This window comes from Microtus pennsylvanicus, chromosome 15 (assembly GCF_037038515.1).
Source record: "Microtus pennsylvanicus isolate mMicPen1 chromosome 15, mMicPen1.hap1, whole genome shotgun sequence".
Classification (NCBI taxonomy): Eukaryota; Metazoa; Chordata; class Mammalia; order Rodentia; family Cricetidae; genus Microtus; species Microtus pennsylvanicus.
Genome location: NC_134593.1, coordinates 43763274 through 43789789, shown reverse-complemented (window position 1 = coordinate 43789789; position 26516 = coordinate 43763274). Strand labels below are relative to the sequence as shown.

The window sequence follows — 26516 nt, the reverse complement described above, 5'->3', positions numbered from 1 at the left end:
GTATTGAAAGATGGTTGATTTATGACAGAGTCGGAGCCTTTCTTCTTGTGAAATAGCTGGCTTCATACTGGTGCTCTGTCCTTTTCCTCTCTAGCATTACCATCGCTCGTTTGCATGTGTGTTTTGACATTGCTTTGGTAACACTGAGGGCTGATGGAATTCCCTGTATCTCTTTTCACAGAGGGTGACGAGACAGGAGTGATGGATAGTCTGCTGGAGGCCTTGCAGTCAGGGGCTGCCTTCCGGGACAGAAGGAAAAGGACACCGAAGCCGAAAGGTGAATTCTGTGCTTGTGTCTTTCTAGGGAACAGTCACAGGGAAGAGCAGTTTCTCCCCTAATTCTTTTAAAAGTCCTGTGTCACGACTACGGTGCTGTGGGCCATAATTGTTCCTGAGTTTTCTGAGTTTCCTTAATCCTTTACAGAGACAGATGTCACAGAGAGATGCATTCCAGTTGGCTGGTGTCAGTAACACATTAACAAATGAATGCACTGAACCTAGAAAATCCTGATTAGTGTGACAGGTCTCATCTAAAGAACCATATGTACATTGTCCCAGTAGAGTTTGCTGGAGCACAGATAGACTGGAAGGAAAAGTCATAGCGGAGCATTGCTGCTCCAAGTATTTCAGGGCACTGAAGCACTGAGTCGTCGCTAAGAATACCTAAGCTTGGAAAACTCATGTAATACTCTTTTACTTCTTAAGTTGAACATGCGTCTATATTAAATTTCTCCCTCTCTCTCTCTCAGCAGATATTCGGCAGAGTCTCAGTCCAATGTCTCAGAGGCCTGTTCTCAAAGTTTGTAACCATGGTAATAAACTTTATGCATAAATTGCATGTTATTCTTATCTGCTTTTACCCTGTTGGTCTGTGAGTTTTGCTGTGCTGCTATTGGAGTTCTCAGGTTCCAGGATAAGGAAGATAGTAAAACTGTGCAGATGTGTATCTTTGCTCTGAGATTGGGGCTCCACCTTTCCATACTGCATTATTGCTTTGAGCTGTTGCTTCAGTTTTTCTAATTAGGTTGCAAGTAGATGTTTTGTTAAGAGTGTTGTTGGAAGTTACATTTGCACATTTCTGACCAGTGTCATCCAGCGCACCATTTTAGCAATGTGATTTCGTGGTAACTGCTTTTAAGTAGTGGATTCTCTGTGCAGCAAGATCCATGTGAAGTCCTGAAACCTGTATCCGTTCCCCTGCCTTATCTGTCAGTGCAGTGACAAATAATTCCGCTTTCATTTTGGGCAAACCCTTAATACTGATGACCTGCTTATACTGTTACAATGGGATGACCATAATTGTAAACTGAACCGTCTTCATCTCTGATGTTTACCACAGACTTGGATCCTTTAAAAGATCCCAAATGAATGTCATCCACCCACCTGCATTTACCCTGCCCATATTTGGGAGTCCATCTTACACAGATTTGGTCTAATTCATTTGGTATCTGTTCTGTCAAGTTCTCTGTTAACTGGATTCTGCTTACCTTATGTAGTCAAAACCATGTTGATCTTTTGTGAGTCCTGTTGGCTCACAGTGAGCTTGTCATCAAAGTCTGCTGAATCTGACAAATTTTATTTGAAGCCTTTGGGAGTTAGTTTCTATAAGTATTAAGATGTGACTGAGGAAATGTATGCCATACTTCTAACTAATCTCAAAGAGGTCAAGTAAGAAAACACAGGGATTTAATGATTGCCTAGAAGCTATGTAGTCATGGTATTTTAGTAAACACTGAAGAAATGACCAGAAAGATAAATCTGTAGAAGTATTTTAAATAGGTCTTTCAACTTTTTAATGTATGCTTTGGCTTTTGATTTGCCTTTTGTGTTCTGACAATAGCAAGAAAAAAAATGGAACAAGCGATGTTTGTTATGGGTATTACATCATTCCAAGTCTTAGCTTATGATCTTACACCATCATGGCTTGCAGAATTATAAAGTATAGAGCATGGTGAGAACCTGAACTTTAGAGATGACTTTTTTTAACAGAGAAGTGAATGGAAATCCTCTGAGGCTAGAGATAGCTCGGGAGGACAGAGCTCCTGACAGCCCTGGGACCAGCATTCAGTTCTCCAATTCCTACCACACTTCTTTTTAATTACATACAGGCATTCGAGAATTTCAGCTGATAAAAGATAAGTTTGGTCATTTGTATTTATTTCTACATGGTTAAAAATATGAAGAAGAAATAATAGATAGCAATATAAAACCACTAAAGACAATTTAACTCATTGTATTAGAAAAAAGGAGAACATACCTCCTTCGGCTATTGTGTAACTTTTATAGTTAGAACTCAGGCCCCATTATAAATCATGAAAAAAGAAAAGAGAAAACCACTAAGCTCAGTGATTATTTTACTATGGTGGTTACTATGACAGCATTATAAGGATAATTTAAAATATGTATTTCAGATGCTATGAAGGCAAAAGCTATGTTAGGCACCTTTGCACACCAGCCTTGGGGAACTGAATCCTTCTGTGACTGTAATGTTAATAAATGTTTGGGGTGTAACTGCTCGACTGTGGTTGCTTATAAACTGTGGTATTTCTGTTCATTATAGAAAAGCTGCTGAACATGGCATTCTTAGAATGCTAATATGTGCTATCTTAATGCTTGGGCTAGTGTGATAATTAAGCTAGGAGATTACACAGCAGCCAAAAGAAATGCACCACAACAATCAAATTCTTTTCCTCATATTCATATAACCAATTAAATCCTCTTTAGCAATTTTAAATTGACGTGTATGGTTTCTCCTTTACATTTCTGTCCAAGGGAAATGAATCTAAATGACCAAACTTATCCTAAGAACAATGCACATGAACATAAACCTTTTTAGGGTTGATATTGAAAAGTCCAGAGGACCAGGACTATTTGTAGAATAAGATGATATTTTAGAGTTAATTGTATTCTTTCCAAAAGCACTTTGTTTACTTCATTAAAAATATTGAATACTACAACTGAACTGTGATAGCAATGCAACATTGAATCTTTTTAACTTTTTAATTTGTTTCTATATGTTTTGCAATAATGCCAGATATTTAAATTTTCTGCAAGTATATTTGTTGAAGTTGACGTCCTAACTTATTTTTTTATTTATAAGATTTCTTGTAATTGTTTTAAGTTTCATAGCCTATTCACATTATAATAAATAATATAGAATAAACTGAGTAACTTTCTATAGCCAGAATGCTTTCTATGTATCCTGTTTACTTCTCAACATCCCTGTTTCCATGTCATAGTTGAAAGTAATCAAAATGAAACAAGTCTAGTAGTCTCCTTAAAGACATTCTTCCCAAATTGAGTCTTTTCTCCATGACATCAGAGTCCAAGTTCATAGTCTGTTTTCCATATCACCTTGGAAAGAACCGTGTGATCAGTGTTTGTTCCTTCCCATGTAGGACCTGCTATCGCTTGTGGCAGACGATAAAGCTACTTAGACTCCATCTCTGGAGGCTCTGCAGCCTCTGGTGTGCTTTGCCTCTTGTTCATAGATGGAACCACTAGATAGCACTGTTTTTCTAGCCTTTAGCTTCCCAAAAGCATTCTTCAGGAATGAAGGCCACTTTTCATTTCTTTTAATAAAACCACTGTGGAAACATCTACCTTAGGTTAACAAATGGATACCATTTATAAATATCATACAAGATTATGTATTATAATCTTGTACAATTATAAATATCATACAAGATGGGTTATATATAAACATATATTTAAATTACATACTTATAAACATGTATCAAACCACAAATACATATATATACACATATGTACCAAGTCACAAATTTTATCTCATTAGCTGCTGTTTTATACTTTTGTCTTCATATATTTTAATGGCTATTTCTTGTTAATGTCTTTTTAAAACATAGTTGTTGTTCCAAACTCTCTCTATATAGATAGATAGAGAGAGTGTGTGTGTGTGTTATAGATGGGATTCTTTGGAATGACTTACAGGCTGCAGTTCAACTAATCCAACAATGGCTGACTGTGAACGGAAAGTCTAAGAATCCAGTAGTTGTTCAGTTTATAAGTCTAGCTGACTCAGCTGGTTTTCAGTATATGCTGGAATCCTGAAGAATCACTGGCTCTAATGCCAGTGAAGGAATGGACTTGCTGATTCAAAAATTGGTGAGAAAGACATCTGGATTAAAAGTCAGATAGACCTTTCCAAATTGGCAAAAGATGTAAAGATACTTGTGCTCATCAAAAGGTGTCTTCAGCTGAGGAGGAGTTCAGTAATCAAGCAGATAGGATGACCAAATCATGAACAGTCATCCTTTTTCCCCAGCCAATCCCAAAGTGGCCATGGTTACAGAGATTTGGATTGTTCATGAACTCAACAACATGGACTTTCACTAAATGAGGGTGACTTGGCTACAGTTGCTGCTGAGGCAACAAGAGAGACCAACACTGAGCCCCAGATAAGGGTGGCACTATTCCCTGTGTGACTAGCCAGTGACTTTGTGACAAGTTGACTAGATAAGACCACTTTCTCCATGGAAATGGCAACACTTTGTACTCACTGGAGTGGTTATTTATTCTGGTTGTGGAGTTACCTTTCCTGCATGTAATGTTCCACCAAAGCCACTATCCATGGACTTAGAGAATGCCTTAACTACCATCATGGTATCCCACACAGAATTGCTTCTGACCTAGGAACACAATGTATAGCCAAGGAAGTGTAGCAACAGGTACACGATTTTACAATCCACTGGCCTTACCATGTCTCTACCATCCTGCAGCAGCTGGCTTCAAAAGATGGAATGGCCTTTAGAGACATATTTATAGCACCAATTACAATTAGCAGCCTGGAGGACTGAGCCAGTGTTATCTAGCCAGTGTTATATGCTTTAAAGACCAATATAAGGTACAGTTTTTTCATATCTGTAGTCCACATGTTCAGAAATCAAGGGATGTAAAAGAGAATATTCCACCCATCATCACTCCTAATGACCCAGTAGGAAAATTTGTACTGTTCCAGTAACCTTTAGTTCTGCTGGCCTAGAAATTTTGGTTCCAGAGATAGTAGTGTTCCTTCTAGGAGCCACAACAAACATTCCATTGAACTGGAAGCTCAGACTTTTCCCTGGACACTTCGGGCTTCTAATGATGATAAACCAACAGGCTAAGAAAGGAATAACTGTTTGGAAGGGTAAAAGATGTAGATTATCATGGGGAAATTCGATTGCTTCTCCACAATGGAGGTAAGAGATATTATGTCTGGAGTTCAAGAGATCCTTTGAGGTGTCTCTTGGTGCTACCATGTCATATGATTAAAGTCAGTGGAAACCAAAACAGCCTAATCCAGACAGGATGCAAAGGGGCACAGACCCATCAAGAATATCAGTATGGAACAGAACCTGCTGAGGTACTTGCCAAAGCTGTAGGAAATACAAGACAGATAGAAAAGGAAAATAGTTACAATAGCCAGCTATTGCCACATGGCCAGATACTGAAGAGAATTTTAATTGACATGAGTATTTCTGTCATATTTTAACAATGCGTTTGTGCATATATTTATGTTTCCTTTCCACAATTCCTTTATTGTGCAGTGCAATATCACTTAAGAGAATATCAATGGTTATCATATTTAAGTTTGAGATACTAAAGTAATCTTCTGAACATTGCCACCTATTCTAAACTTATGTATTTGTAGCTGTACAAGGCATATCATGTTAGGCATAATTATGACCTGGTTGAGTGCATAATTAGATTGTGATTGTATATGGGATAGTTATATCCTGCATAGGCATCATTATGACCTGGTTATTGTTTTCATTTGGAAATTAATCACAACATCAGGGAATATTGTTGTGTATTAGTTGATTTGTGATGGTTATTCTTGGTTGTGAGCTTGACCACATCTGTAACTAAAACCCAAAATTTGAGAGCACACCTGTGAGAGATTTTTGCTTAATTTTAAAAAGGAAGATTCTAACTGGATCTTGAGGGAGGAAAACATACCTTTAGTCCAGATCTATTCTGGCCTACTCATTCTCTGGAAGACCATAGAAGGACAAGTTTTTGGTCTTTGCCTGCTTGCCCTTACTTTACTAGCAAATTCATTACTTCTCTGGCATTAGAGCCCACCTCTTCAGGATTCTAGCATATACTGAAAACCAACTGAGATATCTAAACTTGTTGACTGAGCAACTACTGAATTCTTGGACTTGCTATTCGCAGCCAGCCATTGTTGGATTAGCTGAACTACAGCCTGTAAGTCATTCTGATAAATCTTTTCTATATATAGAGATTCATTCTATAAGTTCTGTTACTCTAGAAAACCCTGACTAATACGCACACATGTATTGAGCCACACATTTAATCTTATTAGCTACTATTTTAAATTTTTGTTGTCGTATCTTTTATTGACTGTATTGTCTATATCATCTTAAAACAATAGCTATAGTTCCGAACCTTGTAATTTATCTTTATATGCACAGAGCATCTCTTATTTCAGAATTTAAGAGAAACTAATTAAATATCCTTTGGACTTTTGCACTAAAATACCTCAGTATATATTTGACCCCCTAATATAAAGAATTCTTTCTCCAGTGGCCATCAACATCAGTGAAATCTGACATATAGCCAGCAATCTATCCCTTATCCTGTGCAAATCTCTACCAAAAATATTTGGATGACATCTTTTACTGTTCTCTTTCTTTCGCTTTGGCTTTGAAATCCTAGGCTGAAATTGAATTATTTACCCTTGATAATCCACTATTTATTTTTAAAAAACTATATTAACTGTTCCTTGGGCACTTTGGATTCATACTCTAGGGCCATGACTATAGCTCGGCAGTGGCAGAGTACTTGCTTAGTATGTTCAAGACATTGAAGTGGCAGTTGGGGGTCTTATGCAATAGATGACTGATACTTAAAGGTTGGCTTAGTGGTGTGGGTACGCACCTGTAATTCTAACACTATCTTGGATTACTTTCTATTGCTATAATAAAAACCATGACCAACAGTAACTTGGTAAGAAAAAGGTTTATTTCTTCTCGTAGCTTATAGCTCAACACAAATGGAAGTTGGGCAGGAGGTAAAAGCAAGAACCTGGAGTCAGAAGTAGAGATCTTGGAAGAAAGCTGCCTATTGACTTGCTCTCCAGAGCTTGCTCACCCTGTTTTCTATGTAACTCGGGACCACTCACACAGCTGTGGCACTACCTGCAGTAGTCTGGGCCCCCATGTCAATACTTTGTAAGGAAAATTCCACTAAAAACCTGCCCACAAGCCAATCTAATGGAACCACTCCCTCATTTAAGGTCCTCTTTTCTCAAGATGACTTTAGTTTATGCCACGTTGACAAAAAGCTAACCAATGCATTTGACCGCTTGTCAACTTTACACTCAAATATATCTCTGTTAACCAATAACATTTCCTTTCTTACTTGTCCCCAGGAACTCTTGTTAATATTACAATATAAAAGATTTTAAAAGTTATGCAATCTTTAAAAAATGTAAACATTTTAAAAATTTATTCAGCGCCAGCAAACCAACATCAGTTGTCAGAGTAAATCATAAATTTTACATCAGTGGGCTGGACTCTGGTTAATGACAATTTATTCAACCCAGGCTGACCAGAAGTCACAAATTCAGAATTCAAATTATCATATCAATGACTCCTATGGAGTTTTTAGGAGGCTTTAGGAAACTTCAAAAGCCAGGCCTCCATCTAAGTTTCTATTGGTACTCTTATCTGCAAGACTCCTACAGAATAACCCACTGAGTGCTGAGCACTTAACCACTTTTCCAGCCCAAAGTTCTGACTATCTGACTACTTCCACAACCCTCCCCAAAACAATGCAGTCAAGTTTGTTATAGTAATTGCCTACTCTCTGGTACCACTTTCTATATTAGTTTCTTTTTCTGTCACTGTGATAAAAACTGTGACCAAAGGCAACTTAGGTTTGGGGGAGGGCTTAATCATCTTCCTGTTTATAGGCCATCATGAAGAAAAATAAGGGCGAGGATTCAAGGAAGGGCAGTGTCCCTGGAAGTGGGCACTGAAGTAGCAGCCGTGGATGGACCCTGCTTACTGGTTTGCCTTCCATGGCTTGCACAAGTTGCCTTTTTAAAAAGATTTATGTATGTATGTATGTATGTATGTATGTATGTATGTATGTATTTATTTATTTATTGTGTATATGGTGTTCTGTCTGCATGTTTGCCTGCACACAAGAAGAGGGCATCAAATCTCATTATAGATGGCTGTGAGCTACCAAATGGCTGCTGAGAATTGGACTCAGGAGTTCTGGAAAAACAGTCAATACTCTTAACCTCTGAGCCATCTCTCCTAACCTGCACAGGTGGCTTGTATATCCCGAGACTGCCTGCCCATGAGTGATACTTCCCATAATGGATTGGGCCCTCCCACATCCGTCATTCATTAACTATGAAGATGCCTCCACAGACTTGCCTGTAGACTAATCTGGTTGATAGAGTTACTGATTTGAGACTCCCTCATACCATATGACTCTCACTTGTATGGAGTTGACAAAAAATATAAAAACTAACTAACCAGCTAACACTCAAAAGGCTAAGGTAGTATACAAGTTCGAGGTCAGGGCAGTTTGCTCCATACAGTGAAACCCTAACTTTGAGAGAAAGAAAGAATGGATAAATCAGAAACACCTAATCAGTCTAGTTCGTGATGAACTGGTAGTAATTTCTATTTATTTGCTAAATGCTAGGGTACATATACAAAATTTTGGCGCAATCAGGATGTCTGAAAGATTAACTCAGACTTAACGTCAGCATTTCAGGTATGGTTTCCAAGTGTAAACAGAAATAAGTGCAGAACCTGAAAGCAGGGGTGCACCCTAGCAGCAGTATGTGCACCTTCTCAGCAGGGCCCCTCTGAACCCTAAGAACCTGAGGATCAGTGGTTTCTGTTAACATCCTACCGTTCTGTAGGATGACGACACGGTTCTTACCACATTCCTTTCAGTATCTGTCTTCCATGGGTTCTGTAAAGTGGAGTCAGGACTACCTAGCAGGATGCCTGTGTTATTCTCTGTGATAGCCCAGTACCCTGCTGGATTGATGGTCAGAGCATAGATGTTTAAAAAGAACATGTCACATGAATAGACTTTGTTATGTGTAGACTAGAATGGAACAACTAATGCATACTTAGGAGCAAAGTCAAGTCTCTGAATGCTACCTTCATAAGTGAAATTTAATATGCCAATTGCTCATGCCCTCACTATGAGTTCAAGTAACCTCTTCTCCTCCCTTAAATGTTGTTTTTCATCATAAGGAGATATTTGACCACCTCTGGTCTGAACTTGAAAGGCTGTTGGATCACGTGTGGAAGGTAGGATATAGCCTTGATTGGATCTTCCCTGACAGGCTCTGGATCCTTTTAAACCCTTCTGTAATGTAATCGTGAATGTTTAACATTAAAATGAAGGGAAGATTATATCTGCTGATGGAAACAAGTGATTAAGTCCAAACCTAGAGAAGATATCAAGTTAATCTTTCAGTTAAGCATAATAAAAATTTAAAAGCATTTTTAATGAAAATCCTATATTCTGAATTAGGGTTCATGAATTATCTGGTTGGTTGAAAGTAAAGGGTCACATAGAGAAGAGAAACATTGAGAATTTGTTGCCAGGCCAAGAGATTTGGACTCGTTTCATATTTGAGTAATGAACATAGAAATGAAAGGACAGGGAAAAGCAGAAGGGAAGCATTCAGAAGGTCCTTTCAGTGGCCATGTGAACTGAGCAAGGGAGGGGAAGTGTCACTGGGTATTCTAAGACAGGAAGAAAGAGTTGGCCGCAGAGTAGTGCTAGTCTTTTATAAGCCAATGAGTTGTCTAATGATGAACGTTTATAACAAAAGAAGAAACCCTAGAGAAGTAGACTCAGTGGAGGATGAGTAAGAAGAGAGGGAATGGCAGGAAACATCAAGGAGGAGGGTCCTCTGGGAGCTGGCCAGTAGTGCTTGTCTGCAGAACTTGATCACAGACAGCATGAAGGTTTAAACAGTTGTAAGGTCTCAAGTATCCTGTTTTCTTAACTATTTGTTTTCTCTGTAACCTAAGATACACCCCTGTTGCTAGTGTTTTTCCAAGTATTACAGATGCTATCATCCTTGGATATTTTTCTTTTGTGACAGAGGCTACAAATCTGAATTGTTGAGTCACCCCTTCATGGTGCATCTGCGTGTGATTTGATTGCATCCTATTTAGATGGTTTTTCTTTTCATTAAGAGGTACAGTAGTATTTTTTCCCCAGTTAAATGGATAGAGAGTAATCAGTAAAGATTTTTACAAACTATATGTAATTAAAAACCCTAATGATAAAACTATTTAACTGTGACAAAATAAGATAAAACATAATCAAAATTTTAGGCAAACAAGTATTACACATTTTTAGTGAACATCCATAACCTAAACAAAATTTTGCTATATTATCTTTACAGTAAATCAGTTCTTAATAGCCTTAATTTGGATTTGATTATCTATTTTTACACTCCCACTTATATATGGAGCTTTGAGAGATTTTTATAGAAATAAGATTGTATTGCCTCTAGGCACAGCTGCTCCGCCACTCTTCAAGATTTGAAGTCAGAATTAAATATGGAGCCAGTTAAATATCTTTGGATTAGCATATTTCACTGCAAAATAGCTCAAAGGGAGACATACAAGTCAGGTTTTGTGTCTGTTCATCAAAAACTTCCATCTACAGCCACGCTTAGCCCTAATCCATACAGTCGTGGGTCGCCTTACTTCTCTGCCTTTCTTTTTTTTCAGCAGCAAGAATGTGGCCTGGGGTAGAATTAGGAAATCACAAAGATTTTCAGGGGTGTCTACTATGAGCTAACTATCTATTGGCTTCTTTAAAAGCAAGGAGCCCAACAGAAAAAGAGTCCCTGCCAAGAGAATGTCATCACAGTGGTAGAGGTGACAACTTCCATTTCTATTTCTTTTAAATGTATCCTATTTAATATAGGAAGAGCATAAGGAACAATGTAGTGAAATTGTATGATTTCTCTAAGTATTATTGGCTTATTTGCTTGAGAAGATTTTTTGTTCTCTTGCTGATGAACTTGTGCCTGCCTAATAACCTAAGAAAGGGAGCTATTAAAATGCTAATTGTTTTTGACACCTTTATGCTTGGGCTTTCAAGCAGAATTAAATGTTACTTGTAACTGTCAAAAAATTAGATATTTTAAGTTGTTTTTTTTTTTAAGTCCAGGAACATAAACCAATTTGGGTGCTTTTCAGATTTTATTCAAATATCAGTCTCTTATATTTACTATGTAGTCAAGCAAAAGAAGAATAATCACACCAGCAGGGCTCCTGCCAGAATAAGGATGCACTGGGGGTAGACAGCAAAGGCCTTTCTTCTCTAATTTTATAGTCAGGGCAGGGCAACCTTTTGTCATAGTCATTATCAGGCAGACTCTTAAGCATGAGCAGCCCAGAAAACTCTCAAGTAGTGAAGATTTCAAATTGTTTTCAAAGGCCATTTATGCAGGAAACAGCAAATGTGTCTCTAGTAATGAGCATTCACAAATGTATGCTAAAGCCTGGGCTAAATTGAGTGAAAAGAAAATGAGCAACTATTGTATAAGGAAAATAATGTCCTTGACTTTACTGAGATTGCTGTCATGATTAACATGTCTCTTCTGTTTGTGTTCCATAGTGGACTGTGATTATGATAATCTCTTTAAAAAATTTGGCCCATTCCGAATCCCTCCTTTTTCTTGTAATAAGGTTCAAAATGTGGCTTATAAGGAGTCTATGAATAGATGTTAGAAAGTCTCTGAACTCTACTTTCATTTAACTTTTAAATTTGGATTTTCCCACCTATAGAAATGAAAAGATCTATTGATTTTACCAAATTGCTCACAATGCAATAGTTATTGATTTTGTTTGATTGCTATTGCATTACTTTTCCTGAGGAAACATAGAGAAATATCCATCCCAGATAGAGCATTCACAGACCAAAGAAACTGTTCGATTCCCCGTTCAACTTGGTGAAGCAGTGAGTGTATTGGGGTTACTCATGCGAGGTCATTCACTGGCAGCTCCTACCGCGCCCACATCCCTCAGGACCAGATGCACATGAGGAGGGCGATTTATGGCTGGAAGGAGATCTCAGTGGAACTGATGACCCCATATAGAAGGGAATATTAATAGACCCATCTCAGAAGGTTTCTCTTCTCAGGGCGTGATTGTGGATGCTCTTGTTTCAAACAGTGGTCGTATACAACCCACAGGAAACAAATTACAGATACAAAACTTGACAGGCAAAATTACAGACGTGATAATTTTGTATGTAAAACTTTCTTTTCTTTTTTTTTTAATTTATTTATTTATTAAGGATTTCTGCCTCCTCCCCGCCACCGCCTCCCATTTCCCTCCCCCTCCCACAATCAAGTCCCCCTCCCTCTTCAGCTCGAAGAGCAATCAGGGTTCCCTGACCTGTGGGAAGTCCAAAGACCGCCCACCTCCATCCAGGTCTAGTAAGGTGAACATCCAAACTGCCTAGGCTCCCACAAAGCCAGTATGTGCAGTAGGATCAGAAACCCATTGCCATTGTTCTTGAGTTCTCAGTAGTCCTCATTGTCCGCTATGTTCAGCAAGTCCGGTTTTATCCCATGCTTTTTCAGACCCAGGCCAGCTGGCCTTGGTGAGTTCCCGATAGAACATCCCCATTGTCTCAGTGTGTGGGTGCACCCCTTGCGGTCCTGAGTTCCTTGCTTGTGCTCCCTCCACTGCTCCTGATTTGGACCTTGAGATTTCTGTCTGGTGCTCCCATGTGGGTCTCTGTCTCTGTCTCCTTTCATCGCCTGATGAAGGTTAATATTCAGGAGGATGCCTATATGTTTGTCTTTGGATTCACCTTCTTATTTAGCTTCTCTAGGATTGCGAATTATAAGCTCAATGTCCTTTATTTATGGCTAGAAACCAAATATGAGTGAGTACATCCCATGTTCCTCTTTTTGGGTCTGGCTTACCTCACTCAGGATAGTGTTTTCTGTTTCCATCCATTTGTATACAAAATTCAAGAAGTCCTTGTTTTTTACTGCTGAGTAATACTCTAATATATATATATATATATATATATATATATATATATATATATTCCATACTTTCTTCATCCATTCTTCCATTGAAGGGCATCTAGGTTGTTTCCAGGTTCTGGCTATTACAAACAATGCTGCTGTGAATATAGTTGAGCATATAAACTTACAGGAAGTTGTTTTGTTATACTGATTTGCTGTTTAAAGACTAAATTTTCATTGGCATAGTAAAAAAATGTAAGAATATGTTGAATACCTAGCAGATCTACAGTTGTTGGATTAAACACTGAAGACCCATTGGAAGAGTGGGACTACAGAGCAGGCTAGCTGGGTGAGTTTAGAGTTTAGCACTGTGGTCTCAGTCCCATTGGCAAGAAGGTGTGTTTTGCAGGCTCAATGCCACTTTGATGTAATAGGTAAGGAAAGAAACCAAAGGAGGAGGAGTCTCCTTAGAATCTACCATTCCTGTCCATAGAAGCCAAGAGAAAGAACAGTCACCACAGCCTAAAAGGTCATATCAGCAAGACTGAATGAGCAGTAGGCAGGCTGTATAGAAGGGCACAAAGATAGGCCTGGTAGGACAATGGAAGTAGAACCATGCTGCCTTGGTGGTCGGAAGAGTACGTATAAGGGGTGCGTGTAAAGACTAATAGTTAGGATTGGAGAGCTGTGTATGCCTTGAGAGTTGCCTGCATTGTACTACCTTTGTAGTGAGAAGGAAAGATGCTGTGGAGGTAAGAATTTGAAATTTAGTAGTAAGGGTGAAGCTCCTGGTGACTTAGCCATGAGGGCTGATCGGCCTTGGACAGTACAAAGGGAGGATGTTGCACTAGAAGTGGAAGTAACTGTTTATAGAGGAGAGTTCAAAGGTCTCACATATCATATTGATTTCCCCTGAAAACTAGGATATAAAATCTCTTCCTGGAAGTGTGGGAGGAAAGGGTCGTGAAGGATGATGTGTAACCTCTAGGGAATGTGGAAGAAAATCAATCAGGAAGACAGAAGATAATTTTTGCACTGATGGTCTGGGGGAAAGAAGATGACTGCTTGTGTAGCAAGAGTTCTGTGTGAAGGCTGAGAGGAAAAGATGCAGGCACGGTGCTTCTTAGACCCTGTAACCAAGGGCAGCCTGTCCTCAATGACCGAAAGGCTCTGACAAACTCCACACATGATACAGAGCTCTGGTGGCCTTGAGCAGATGGAGAGGGGTTAGCACACAGGCCCACAAGACTCATTACAGTTTTAGAGGGTATTTTTATTTAAAATTTGCAATCATTTAGGGAAATAATGAAACCTTTTAGAGCATCACACATGAATGTGTGGTTTGGCATTGCTCTGTACTTGTGTCGCATCAGTGGATGGCATTAGAACAGAAATAGTGGGGACCTGAAATCCGCTGGGTTTCTTCCAGGCATGCACCAACTACATTATCTGAGCTCTTGAAGAAAATGGCACTTGCAGCTAAAGTGCTGATTTCTGGGACACCTTTAGCTTTACTTTGATATTTCATTTATTTTACTTTCCTTCATTGAATGTAAGTAGCCAAAGATAGAGAAACCAGTTTTCAAAATTGTTGTCCACATAAAAAGTATCCAACACATCCCCCATCCACTCCTCCAAGAGGTCTCCCATGGGGAGTCAACAAAGCCTGGCACATTAAGTTGAGGCATGACTGAGCCCCTCCCCACCGCATCAAGGCTGAGCAAGGCATTCCACCATAGGAATGGGCTCTAGGGGTCAATCCTGGTTCCACTGCCAGAGGCCCCTCAAACAGACCAAGCTAAACAACTGTTGCCCACATGCAGAGGGCCTAGTTCAGTCCTATGCAGACTCCACAGCTGTCGGTCTAGAGTTCGAGAGTTCCCACGAACTTGGGTCAGCTGTATCTGTAGATTTCTTCTTCATGATCTTGACCCACCTTGTTCAAATTTTCCTCCTCCCTCTCTCTTCGACTGAACTCCCAGAGCTTGGACTGGTACTTGGCTGTGGATCTCTGTATCTATTTACATCAGTTACTGGATGAAGGCTCTATGATGACAGTTAGGGTATTCACCAATCTGATTACAGGGGAAGACCAGTTCAAGCACTCTCTCCACTATTGCTAGTGATTGTAGCTGGAATCACTCTTGAGAATCAAATAGGTGGTGATTTGAAATCTCAACTAGTGCATTTATTTTTTAAGTCCCCTTTCTGTTACTGTAGAAAATTTTAAAATAATAAATTTATTAAGAAAAAATGTTTATTTTGGCTGTTGGTCAGCATGTATTGGCTTTGTTGAGGCAGGTTACATGGTGTAGCAAACTGATCACATTGTCATCAGAACACACAAAAGAGAAAAGGCTTTGGCCTCACGATCACCTTTAAAAACATCTCTCTGATGACGTAAGGTAGACCTCACTTCCCAAGACATCTACCTCCTCCCCTATTCTAGCAGTGCCACACTGGGAACAAGCTGTTTCCACAGGCAGCTTAGAGCGTAGTCCAGACTCAAATAGGTGGATTGATCCTGGCATATGATTTAGCCTTTAACATTATTTTCAATTGCGCTTTTTTAAAATTAAAATATATGATGTACCCCATATGTTGCTTGGGGGAAAAAAATGTTTGAGCATACAGTGTATACCACATCTGAACATGCTAGTTTCTCACGACTCTTCACATGTAATCTTTCTTCTAACACGTGTATCAGTAGAAGAAAATGTTAATTTTTAAACACATTTTTAGAGGTATGCTGAACAAGTATACTAATAAGCAAGATTAAAACTAATTCCTTTTACTATAAATAGTTCCTTACCTTATTTAAATACATGAATCAGTGTGATCTCTTCGATAGAAAAAAATATACATACCTGAAAATTAAAAGATTACAGCATGTAAAGAACTCGGAGCACAAGCATGAAGATATTGAGATCCCCAGTACCATATTAAAAGGCTGGGCAGTGGCAGGAGCCTGTATTCCTAATCCTTGGGATGAGGGTGAAAGGAGAGATTGGAAATGAGTGGGTCCCTGTATCTCTTGGCCAAGCAGCCTAACAGAGTCCCTAAACTTCAGTGAGGCTCAATGAGAGACCTTCTCTCAAACAATAAAGATGGAGAGCAATTATAGAAATACATCTGAAAACAAACTCTGGCTTCCACATACATGTATGCTTGTGTACACTCCACACATATACAGCCACACTCACACAAACACACACACAAAAGGCTACAAAACTCCTTTTAAATAGAATAATAAACTCTTAACTGTCCCCCTTGGCAATCACAATAATGAAACCAGGAAAAACTGGGTGGGGGGACAACATAAGTTTAACTCACATGGCACCGATGTTAACTTGAAACAATAGTATATTACAGTGGAAAGAACGGACACTGGCCCAGCAAGGAGTGGTCTATGTCACTAAGGAGATTAACGTGTACGATACTGCCACTTTCGTCTGGGGAAGTTTGTTCCAGCTTCTCCCTCTCCCTTCACTCTGCAGAGAGCTGTACAGTAGGCATCCATTTGGAGAGCCCCACGTTGTGAGCTAGTAAGGTTATCCTTTTTATGAATAATGAGGAGGCTGGGTGGTTACTGTTGCTAGTGTTTACCTAACAAGCAGTAAGCCTGTGGGTTCCATCCTAACATCTAGTAAGGATGGTGCGTGCTTGTAATCCCAGCACTCAGAAGGGGATGGAGGATCAGAAATCTAAGGTCATCTTCAGCTATATAATGGGTTCAAAGGCAGCGTAAGCCACATGAGACCCTGTCTTAAGGAGGAGAGGAAGGGATAAAACAGTTACCCAAAATTCCTTTTTGCTAGGTATCTGCCTTCCTTCTTCCTAATGGACACTATTGTACTTTTCTTTTCCCTTTGTTTTTCTCTTTCCCAGTAATCTATAAGACCTAAAGAAACCTTTAGACTCTAGCCCTCAGATTACTATTTATATGCAATCTAAAAGCTAAATTGCTCTTCAAAGTGCATTCCTGAGGAACAACAGGAGATGATAAGAGTGCAGTAATGGCTGTGTCCCTTGCTCAAGACAAATATATATCTGTGCTTTTGCATATAAAATAGCCCTCCAACCTTTGGTGTATCTATAGATAACATTGGCCATTGATTTTGCAGCACACTTCTGAGTTCTTTTTCTCTTGTCACTCTTAAGCTGAGAGAAAATAATAATAGAAACGAGCCGAGGGAAACCTCAAGTACCACTTCACTGTTTCTGCCTTTTCGAGCAGAAGTAGCCTTCCAGGGGTACATAAGAACTTGATGGCAATCTCTATCCGCTGAATCCTAGTAAGCAAGAGAATGGAATGAAATTAGCATTTGAAACATTGGTGTTAGTTATACAATCATTGACTCTTTTGTAGAGAAAAGGGACTTTTCATATATCACATTGACTCCTGAAAGCCTGGGATACAGCTGGTTTTAGCAGGGACTGTGGCATAGAGGGAAATAACAGCATGGCTGCTTGTTAGTGCCCTAGATAAGGGCGTAAATACTAAACACTGTCTCCTCTTTAAAGGTCTGTACATTGAAGTAAGCATTGGCATGCGTTAAGGGAAACCACAATGTCTCATGGATTCCCAAATAAATTAGGATTTATAACTGTTGGCCATGATGTACTTGGTGTGAAGTGACAGCATTTAGCTTAAACAGCTTTACCATTTATTAGCAATAATATTAGAATAAATGATAATGATCGTTAAGTTCTATGTACATGATCATTTAAATAATTGTGCCTGCAATCTTCTTCTATTAGTCAAACCTCTTTGGGTTAATTAGTCAAAAAAACTGCCTTAGCCCAGTTTCTAGAGGAATAGGACAGTGGAGACACACTGAAAATGCTACGTAGAACAGCTCGTCTCCCATTTGCTCCTCATCGGCTCTGATGTCACAATCTTAAGGTTAAAAGATCGTGTAACTTTTTTATCTTGAAATATGATGATTGGGCCTATTAAATTATCTAAACATACTTTTTCTGTTAAAGTATTTATGTAGCAGAAAATATTATGATATGCAAATAAAAGTATAATCCTCATTTGCTAACATACCACACTTAAGGAAGAACTAGTAAATTCTGTTCGGAGTTAGTTTTGAACATGTTAATAGCATCTTGTGTTTAGTCCTGCCGAGCCAGTAGCGTGGGACCTCTACAAACTCAAGGATTACAGGCAAATAGCTTACGTGTTCTGTTAGCAGTCTTCTCACTACACTAGAACACGGAGCTACTTTAAGGAGGTCTTACACTGTGTTTGGTAAGCCATGGAGATAGTGTTATTTAATCCAAGGGGTCATTTCTTAGCTTTAAGCTTGGTCCTCCTCGGGTCCTAAAGGACAAGGAATGATCAAAAAAAAAAAAAGCACTTAAAATTGATTGCGATTTGGCATCTTCGCAGATGTGCCTGCCTCTTTTCTTCTCTTTTCTTTTTTAAATGAGACAACAGAAATAAGTGGAGGCCAGCACATTAGGGGAGAGCTGGTCTGGTTGTACAGAGCAAAGGCAGGCTCTGCCAGACCTGTTGCCACAGCGTGACCTTTGGCAGCCACTTCCTCTCTCATCAGTCTCAAGGCTTTCATCACTTCTTAAACACTGGCCTTTTTGTTTGCTGCTGTCTTACGGGAAACTGGACACAGCCTACTACTCTCCATTCTATTAACCTACTTTCTCCTCTTCCACTGATCTCAATTCTCTTCCTCTTGTCTAAATATAAAAGACACAGTCTGCTCAGGGCGAGTAATGGAGTGAGGTAATGGAAGTTCGTGAGTCTAGGGACTGCCTTGTAGAAACTTGGACTATGTCCTAGAAATGAGCTCTGTCTCCTCTGCATCTGTATGTTTTAATTATCAGAGAGGGCTTTGAGAATGACTTTTTAACCTGGCATATTCTGGTCACTTTCCATAGCCTGCTGGCAGCCTTCTCCCCATGGTGGTTCATGACCCAGAGCTCCTGTTTATCTGTTTTAAAACTTTGGTTTTGATAGGCTTGGTGGCGTACGTCTTTAATCTCCACAGATGGAGGCAGGCCTCGACTACATGGCTAGTTTTAGGCCATCCAGAGCTATATAGTAAGACCCTGTCTCCAAAACCCCCCAGAAAAGGGGAGGCCTTGTTTCTGCCTCAGTTGTAGTCCCATGTGGTATAGTCACGTGTTCTCTTTTTACCCAGCCCTCCAATCCTACCTATAATCTCATCTAGTTTACATGAAGCTCTTCTTAAGCTGTGTTTTCATCATGCAAGAAATACAAAATCCTATTTCTCAAATAAGTGATAGGAGACAAATACACGCATTCTTGCATAGTAAAACTCCCTCTGTTTCACTAGATTGCTTGGCAGTGTGTATTTGATTGCTTTGCAGATGTTTGGTTTGATTTAAATTCTCCATATAAACTCTAGCTTTTTCCCTCATGTTGTGCATATACTTTAAATGAAGAAAACATACATATGGAAAAGTGCATAATTCCTGAGTATGAGGCATGATTAAGGTTTGCAAAATGGACTTAACCGTGGAACCAGCATGCAGATCGAAACGAAAATAGAACTACAGTAGCTCCTTCCAACTCCTCTCAGCCAGTGTTTCACATTCCAAATATACCTGACTGTGCTAGTATAATCTACTTTTAGCCTATGCTTTATATAAATAAAACAATACGCTGCATAGCCACGTTGTTATATGAAGTTGCAATTCATTCATTCTTTTGTGTGGTATTTTACTATACAGAACTATTTTTTTCTCATTAGTAGCTATGTTTCTAGCTTTGGACTATTGCAAATACTGCTGCTAAGAACTCTGTTATTAGATGTGTTCTTTGGTTCTGTCAGTTATTTAGAAGTGTAATTACTCTTTCATTCGGTTTGTGTATTGAACATTTGGAAACATCACCTACCATTTTCCCACAATGTTGTGCCAGTATATACTTCTATGATCAGGGCATAAGAATTTCAGCACTCCAGGTGCATTTACCCAACAAGTAACTTGAGTATCATTTTATAATTTTGCTAGCTTTGCTAGAAGTACTGTCTTCCTATTTTTCTGGGAAAGTACTCTGCCACTAAACTAAACTATATCTCTGTACTCCTATTGAGAATTCTATCAAAAGTCGCATGCCAAACATAGAGTTGAATGTCTCTATGTCACTTTAAGTTACCATTAAAATCCACATAACAATACTTCAATGAGGGATTTAAGAATGGTTGGCCTACAATGTTAACATTAAAAAACAACTGTGTTATCAAATTCCCCACCTGCTTATCCTGTTCTGTTGAAATCACCTCAGTTCACCTGTTTATTATCTTGTCCTTGGACTATAATAGCAGCCATATGGTAGCTAGCCTCTTGCTCTCTGGCTACACATTGACTCTCCAAGAATATCCTAGAAAAATTAACTCTTCCATGGGAAGTCATCAGCAAACCATTTTTGTAATGAATTTATATATGAATGACTACATGGAAAAAGAAATGAGTAAATTGCCATGTAACTATGTTTGAAGATTGATCCTCCAAACTCTAAATCTGATATACATTCATTACACTTAATTGTTGCTGTTAATCAAGAAATATTGCTTGAATATGGTACAATATGTTCTCAAATCTGTTTGTAGCTATAAACACAAATCAGGTAAACTCTTAATGTAACTCACTTATGATGTGTGGGTTTAATTTTATGGTAAATTTGAATTACTTTTTCCTGTTTATTAACATGTACTAGTATGACACACGGTTCACTAACATGTACTAGTATGACATCATTCTATTTATGTCATGAGACAGATCCAGAAGAGAGATACATAGTTGCCTCTAGATGATTGCTTTCTTTTTTGTCACACAAAATTTTATATTATCTTTTATATACATCTTATATTATTTTTGGAATTGTACTAATTATGATAATCTTGAGTTAACAAGAATTTATATGAAGTAGAAGCTAAACTAATATTTAAATGCCGATTCTATGGAAGTGCGGCTAAGGGGTGGGGCTCACTGAGTATGTATCCTCAGGTCCCTCCCTGAATATATTTCTTCCTCAGGATACTGTATTGGACTATATAAACTTTTAATTTTATTCCACACTTAGAATTTTTATGCTTTTGCAGATTGAGCATCCATATTTGATTAACGTTTATTTATAAGCAAGAACTGACAGGTATGTCCAATCTGAGGCAGTCGTCATGGAGTGGAATATGGCTGTGGCTGAACACAAAATCATGAACTTCCTTAGAGAATTATGATATTCTTTATTTTTTGTAACTCAGCTGCACGGTTCGTTTTGTTTTGTTTTTTGAGAAAGGGTTTCTCTGTAGTTTTGGAGCCTTTCCTAGAACTAGCACGCAAGACCAGGCTGGCCTTGAATTCACAGAGATCCTCTGGCCTCTGCCTCCCAAATGCCGGGATTAAAGGCATGCTCCACCACCGCCCAACCTTGTAAGGTCCTTAAGCTTGACCTTCATTGTGTCCCAATGCCAAAGGTCTGACAAGCCCCTGAAATGTTCCTTTTAGTGTCTGAACTTTTTCCATGGCTGTGTTTAAACTATTTGTGCCACTTATAGATGCCACCAACTGTTGTGTCATTTGTAATCAGAATGCCCAATGAAAGTAAAGCATAGACTGCGTCTGTCTAGAAACCAGTTTAATTTCGTCTCTTCATTGTAGAAACATCTGTGAAGAGCAGAACATTTTAAAATCGTAAAAGAGAAGGTAAAGTTTACTGTTAATTCATTTATAAACATTGCTGGCATTTTAAAATGTTCAGATGTGCTATATATAATTTAGCTGTGAGTAGTTTTCAGAGAGGCTAAATTCTTAACAGTGTTTGGATGATACCCAGTGGATTAAAGTAAGGATCACAGAGTGTTCCTTAGCTAGCTTTCCTAGGGCTTGCTTGACGCTCCTAGGGTTTGGCTTCTACATTGCCTCTAAAATTCTTACCACTGTAGGCTAGCCGACAGGAAGAATTTTGTTTTGTAGATATTGTCGACTTGAGTAGGTTGGACTGCACTGCATCGCACCTAGCCAGTAGCCTGAGATAGTGTACGTATGCAGTAAATCCTCCCCGTAGAGAATAACTTTCAGGATTTTTAGCCATCTGACAAAATGTTTGCAACTTGCTAAGAAATTAAATATTTCTCCATCATTATTTGTAACTGACAAAATGTGAAGTTAAAAAAAGAACAGAGAGGCAGGCGGATCTCTGTGAGTTCGAGACCAGCCTGGTCTACAGAGCTAGTTGCAGGACAGGCTCCAAAACCACAGAGAAACCCTGTCTCGAAAAACCAAAAAAAAAAAAAAAAAAAAAAAAAAAAGAACAGAAGCCGGGCTGATGTGGGAGTGATTTCTTATTAATAAAGAAACTGCCTAGACCCATTTGATAGGCCAACCCTTAGGTAGGCGGAGTAAACAGAATGGAATGCTGGGAGAAAGAAGCTGAGTCAAGGAGCCGCCATGGTTCTCCCACTCCAGACAGACGCAGGTTAAGATCATTCCTGGTAAGCCAGCTTGTGGGCTACACAGATTAATAGAAATGGGTTAGATCAATATGTAAAAGCTAGCCAATAAGAAACTGAAACTAATGGGTCAGGCAGTGTTTAAAAGAATACAGTTTCTGTGTAATTATTTCGTGTAAAGCTAGCCGTTCAGGCGGCCGGGTGCGGGGACTCAGCCCACCGCTCCTACTACTACACCGGGCGGTGGTGTCACATGCCTTTAATCCCGGCACTAAGGAGGCAGAGGCAGGCGGATCTCTGGGAGTTCAAGGCCAGCCTGGTCTACAAGAGCTAGTTCCGGGACAGGCACCAAAGCTACAGAGAAACCCTGTCTGGAAAAAAAACAAATCAAAAAAAAAAAACAGAAATGAAGAAATGGACAGAAATCTTCATATTTCTCTACAAACTGTGCAGTCCATTTAAAAAAAAAGGTCAGAAACTTAAACATCATTACCCCTCCATCTTATTACTTCACTCGAATAAACTGTTATATTACTATTTGTGATGGCTTTTCAATGTTACGAGCCAAAAAATAAGATTAATCCGTATATTTCGACCCAACAATAATAAAATTGCATGCTTCCAACTTTTGGTGGCATGGAATGATGGGGTGGAGGTGGATGAGTGAAAGTGGACATGGACCTAAATCCACGGTGCATAGCTGGGAACTCGGGTGGACATGGACCTAAATCCACGGTGCATAGCTGGGAACTCGGGTAGACATGGACCTAAATCCACGGTGCATAGCTGGGAACTCGGGTAGACATGGACCTAAATCCACGGTGCATAGCTGGGAACTCGGGTGGACATGGACCTGATATCCACGGTGCATAGCTGGGAACTCGGGTGGACATGGACCTGATATCCACGGTGCATAGCTGGGAACTCGGGTGGACATGGACCTAATATCCACGGTGCATAGCTGGGAACTCGGGTGGACATGGACCTAATATCCACGGTGCATAGCTGGGAACTCGGGTGGACATGGACCTATATCCACGGTGCATAGCTGGGAACTCGGGTGGACATGGACCTAATATCCACGGTGCATAGCTGGGAACTCGGGTGGACATGGACCTATATCCACGGTGCATAGCTGGGAACTCGGGTGGACATGGACCTGATATCCACGGTGCATAGCTGGGAACTCGGGTGGACATGGACCTAATATCCACGGTGCATAGCTGGGAACTCGGGTGGACATGGACCTATATCCACGGTGCATAGCTGGGAACTCGGGTGGACATGGACCTGATATCCACGGTGCATAGCTGGGAACTCGGGTGGACATGGACCTATATCCACGGTGCATAGCTGGGAACTCGGGTGGACATGGACCTGATATCCACGGTGCATAGCTGGGAACTCGGGTGGACATGGACCTATATCCACGGTGCATAGCTGGGAACTCGGGTGGACATGGACCTGATATCCACGGTGCATAGCTGGGAACTCGGGTGGACATGGACCTAATATCCACGGTGCATAGCTGGGAACTCGGTGGACTTCACTTCCTTCCCCAGAGCGTTTGGGGAAGCAGCAGCTTCATGGATCTACATAAAAACCCAGTCAACTTCATGCCACCTAGCAAGTTGAACAGTAAAAAGTCAAGCTCACAACTAAGGCTGCTTTCCAGACCGTTTTAACAGCTCTAGTATATTTTTCCAGTGAAATTAACATATGAATCTATTTAATAAATAACATGGAAGGCTTTCATATATTGATTTTTAAAAATTGCCTGTGTACCCCCACTGATTTCTAGGAGGATTTCAAAAGGGCTTTCGAAATAAAGCATGTTGATAATCCTGTAATTACCATAGAAATAAGCCCTATATAAACGCAGAAGGCTGCCTGCTTGGCTGGGAACCTCGGTTCTCCATCTTTAGCATACAGCAGAATTACCTAGGGGTAAGATACAAAGATCACAGATTTCTACAGGGGCAGTAGGTTTGTAGAAGGAGTGATAATTGGCCATCGTTAAATATTGTCAAGTGCTGCTTGTCTGGGAAAGATACTTTGAGAACTGGCAATCTAGATCATCTTGTTTCTGCTTTTAGTATTTTGAATCATCATTAAGAATTTATATTAGTTTTTCTTTGTAAACCATGTTCCAGCTGCCTGATCATACACAGTGACAGCTCTGTTTTGTGTGTATGCGATTCTTCATATGGATGAAAAAGTAATGATTTGGAATTTGGAACACAGCTCAGTAGGTAAAGTCCTTGTCTTGCAGAGGCCACCTACCCTTGGATCCTCAACACTGACGTGGAAGCATGCTGCACACATGCGTCTTTAATCTCAGCGTGGACCATGCAGAGGCAAGCAATCCCTAGAGCTCACTGGCTAGATCGCCTATCCACTTATCAAGCTCTGGGTTCAGCTAAAAACCCTGTCTCAAAAATAAAGTGGAAAGTGATTAAATATCCTGATGTCAGCTTCTGGCCTCCAAACACATGTCTACACAGGTACATCCTCACACACATACAAGTAGGCATACATATACTACACACACAAAGGCTTTGATTGTGTTCTCGTACTACATACTCTGTGATCTCTGTCCATGTTAGAAAACCTAAGAGAGGTCTTTTTATTTTATTTGTTTGCTTTACGTGTGTGTGTTTACATGTACCATGGCCTAAGCATCAATCTCAGAAGACTTGTAGGAATTGAGGCAGTGAGTTCACTGAACAAACTCAGGTTTTGTGGTCTGGCAACAGGCACCTTACCCACTAAGCCATGCTGTGGGTCTAACCTAGAGAGCTTTTTAATAATCCCACTAGGTATCCTCGTGCCCACATATTCCGAATTAACTATCATGATAGAGCCTGGACACTATGGCTTTGACTCCCATTGTTTTTTAATGTGCTGGTGGATTTATAAATCACTAATGTCAACACTAGATGATTTCATTTGTGGCTTCTTTCTGCTCCCTCCAGGAATGTTCCACGGCTTTCTTCTCTATGGTCCATATGGTGTTTGTGCTTCTTCTGTGTTCTGTTTCACCATTCACTCCTCTCAACTAACTTCATCCTGATATTGATGAACCATTTCTCCAATCTATCAAGGTCATTTTAAATTCGATATCTGTCTACTAGAACATTTAACCCCCACCCAACTAAGTATCATCTGCAAGTTTAATGAACAGATTTTCACTTTCCTAATTGAGACTGTGCTCATTAAGTTTTAATATTTTATAATTTTATTGAAAATTATTTCTACGATGTGAATGATGCTGTCTTGGCTGTGCCCTCGCCATGAACATTTTCTTCATTATCAGTGAACATTTAGTACTTAGAATATGTGTCATGTTGAAGCATTCTATGACTTTTAAATAATTGAAAACGAGCGCTGAATCTGACTCCAAGTCAATTAATTCTAATGAGAATGCACAGCATACACAACACAGTATATATGCATAAAAATACAAAAATTAAGCCTAGGGTTCACAGTCCACTTTGCTACAATAAAGATTAAAATCAGGTAATAAATGTAACATTCTTAATAGAACATAACACATACTAAGAGTTCATATGAATAGTATTGAAGAATTGATAATGAAAGGAAGTTGGTTTAACATATTGGTAACACTACAAGTTGTTGACAGAGGCTACTGTCCTGCCCCATCCCTCAGACATTCAATCCCAAGGAAACACACAGAGGCCTACATTAATTATAAATGGGTTGGCCTATTAGCTCAGGCGACTTATTAACTAATTCTTACATCTTAAATTAACTGATAATTCTTTTCTGTCTTAGCCATGTGGCTTGGTACCTTTTATCACTGAGACATCCTCATCTTGTGTCCTCTGCGTCTGGGTGATGACTGCAGACTCAGCCTTTCCTCTTCCCAAAATTATCCTATTCTGGTCACCTTGCCTATATTTCCTGCCTGGCTATTGGCCAATCAGTTTGGTTTTATTAAATCAAAACCAGTGACAGATGCTTACAGGTTGCAAGGCCATTGTCCCACAGCAACAAGTGGCATGGAGTAATTGTCCTCGGACCTGCCTGCTATGGCT

General features: G+C 39.5%; 1 protein-coding gene across 1 annotated transcript in view; it reads left to right on the top strand.

Annotated features, from left to right (window-relative positions):
• Positions 1–26516, top strand: part of Diaph3 (diaphanous related formin 3) — a 449402-nt gene that overhangs the window by 332409 nt on the left and 90477 nt on the right. The window contains exons 26-27 of the mRNA XM_075949702.1: positions 182–277; positions 753–812. Coding sequence (XP_075805817.1) covers positions 182–277; positions 753–812 — 156 coding nt within the window. The remainder of the gene's footprint in view (positions 1–181; positions 278–752; positions 813–26516) is intronic.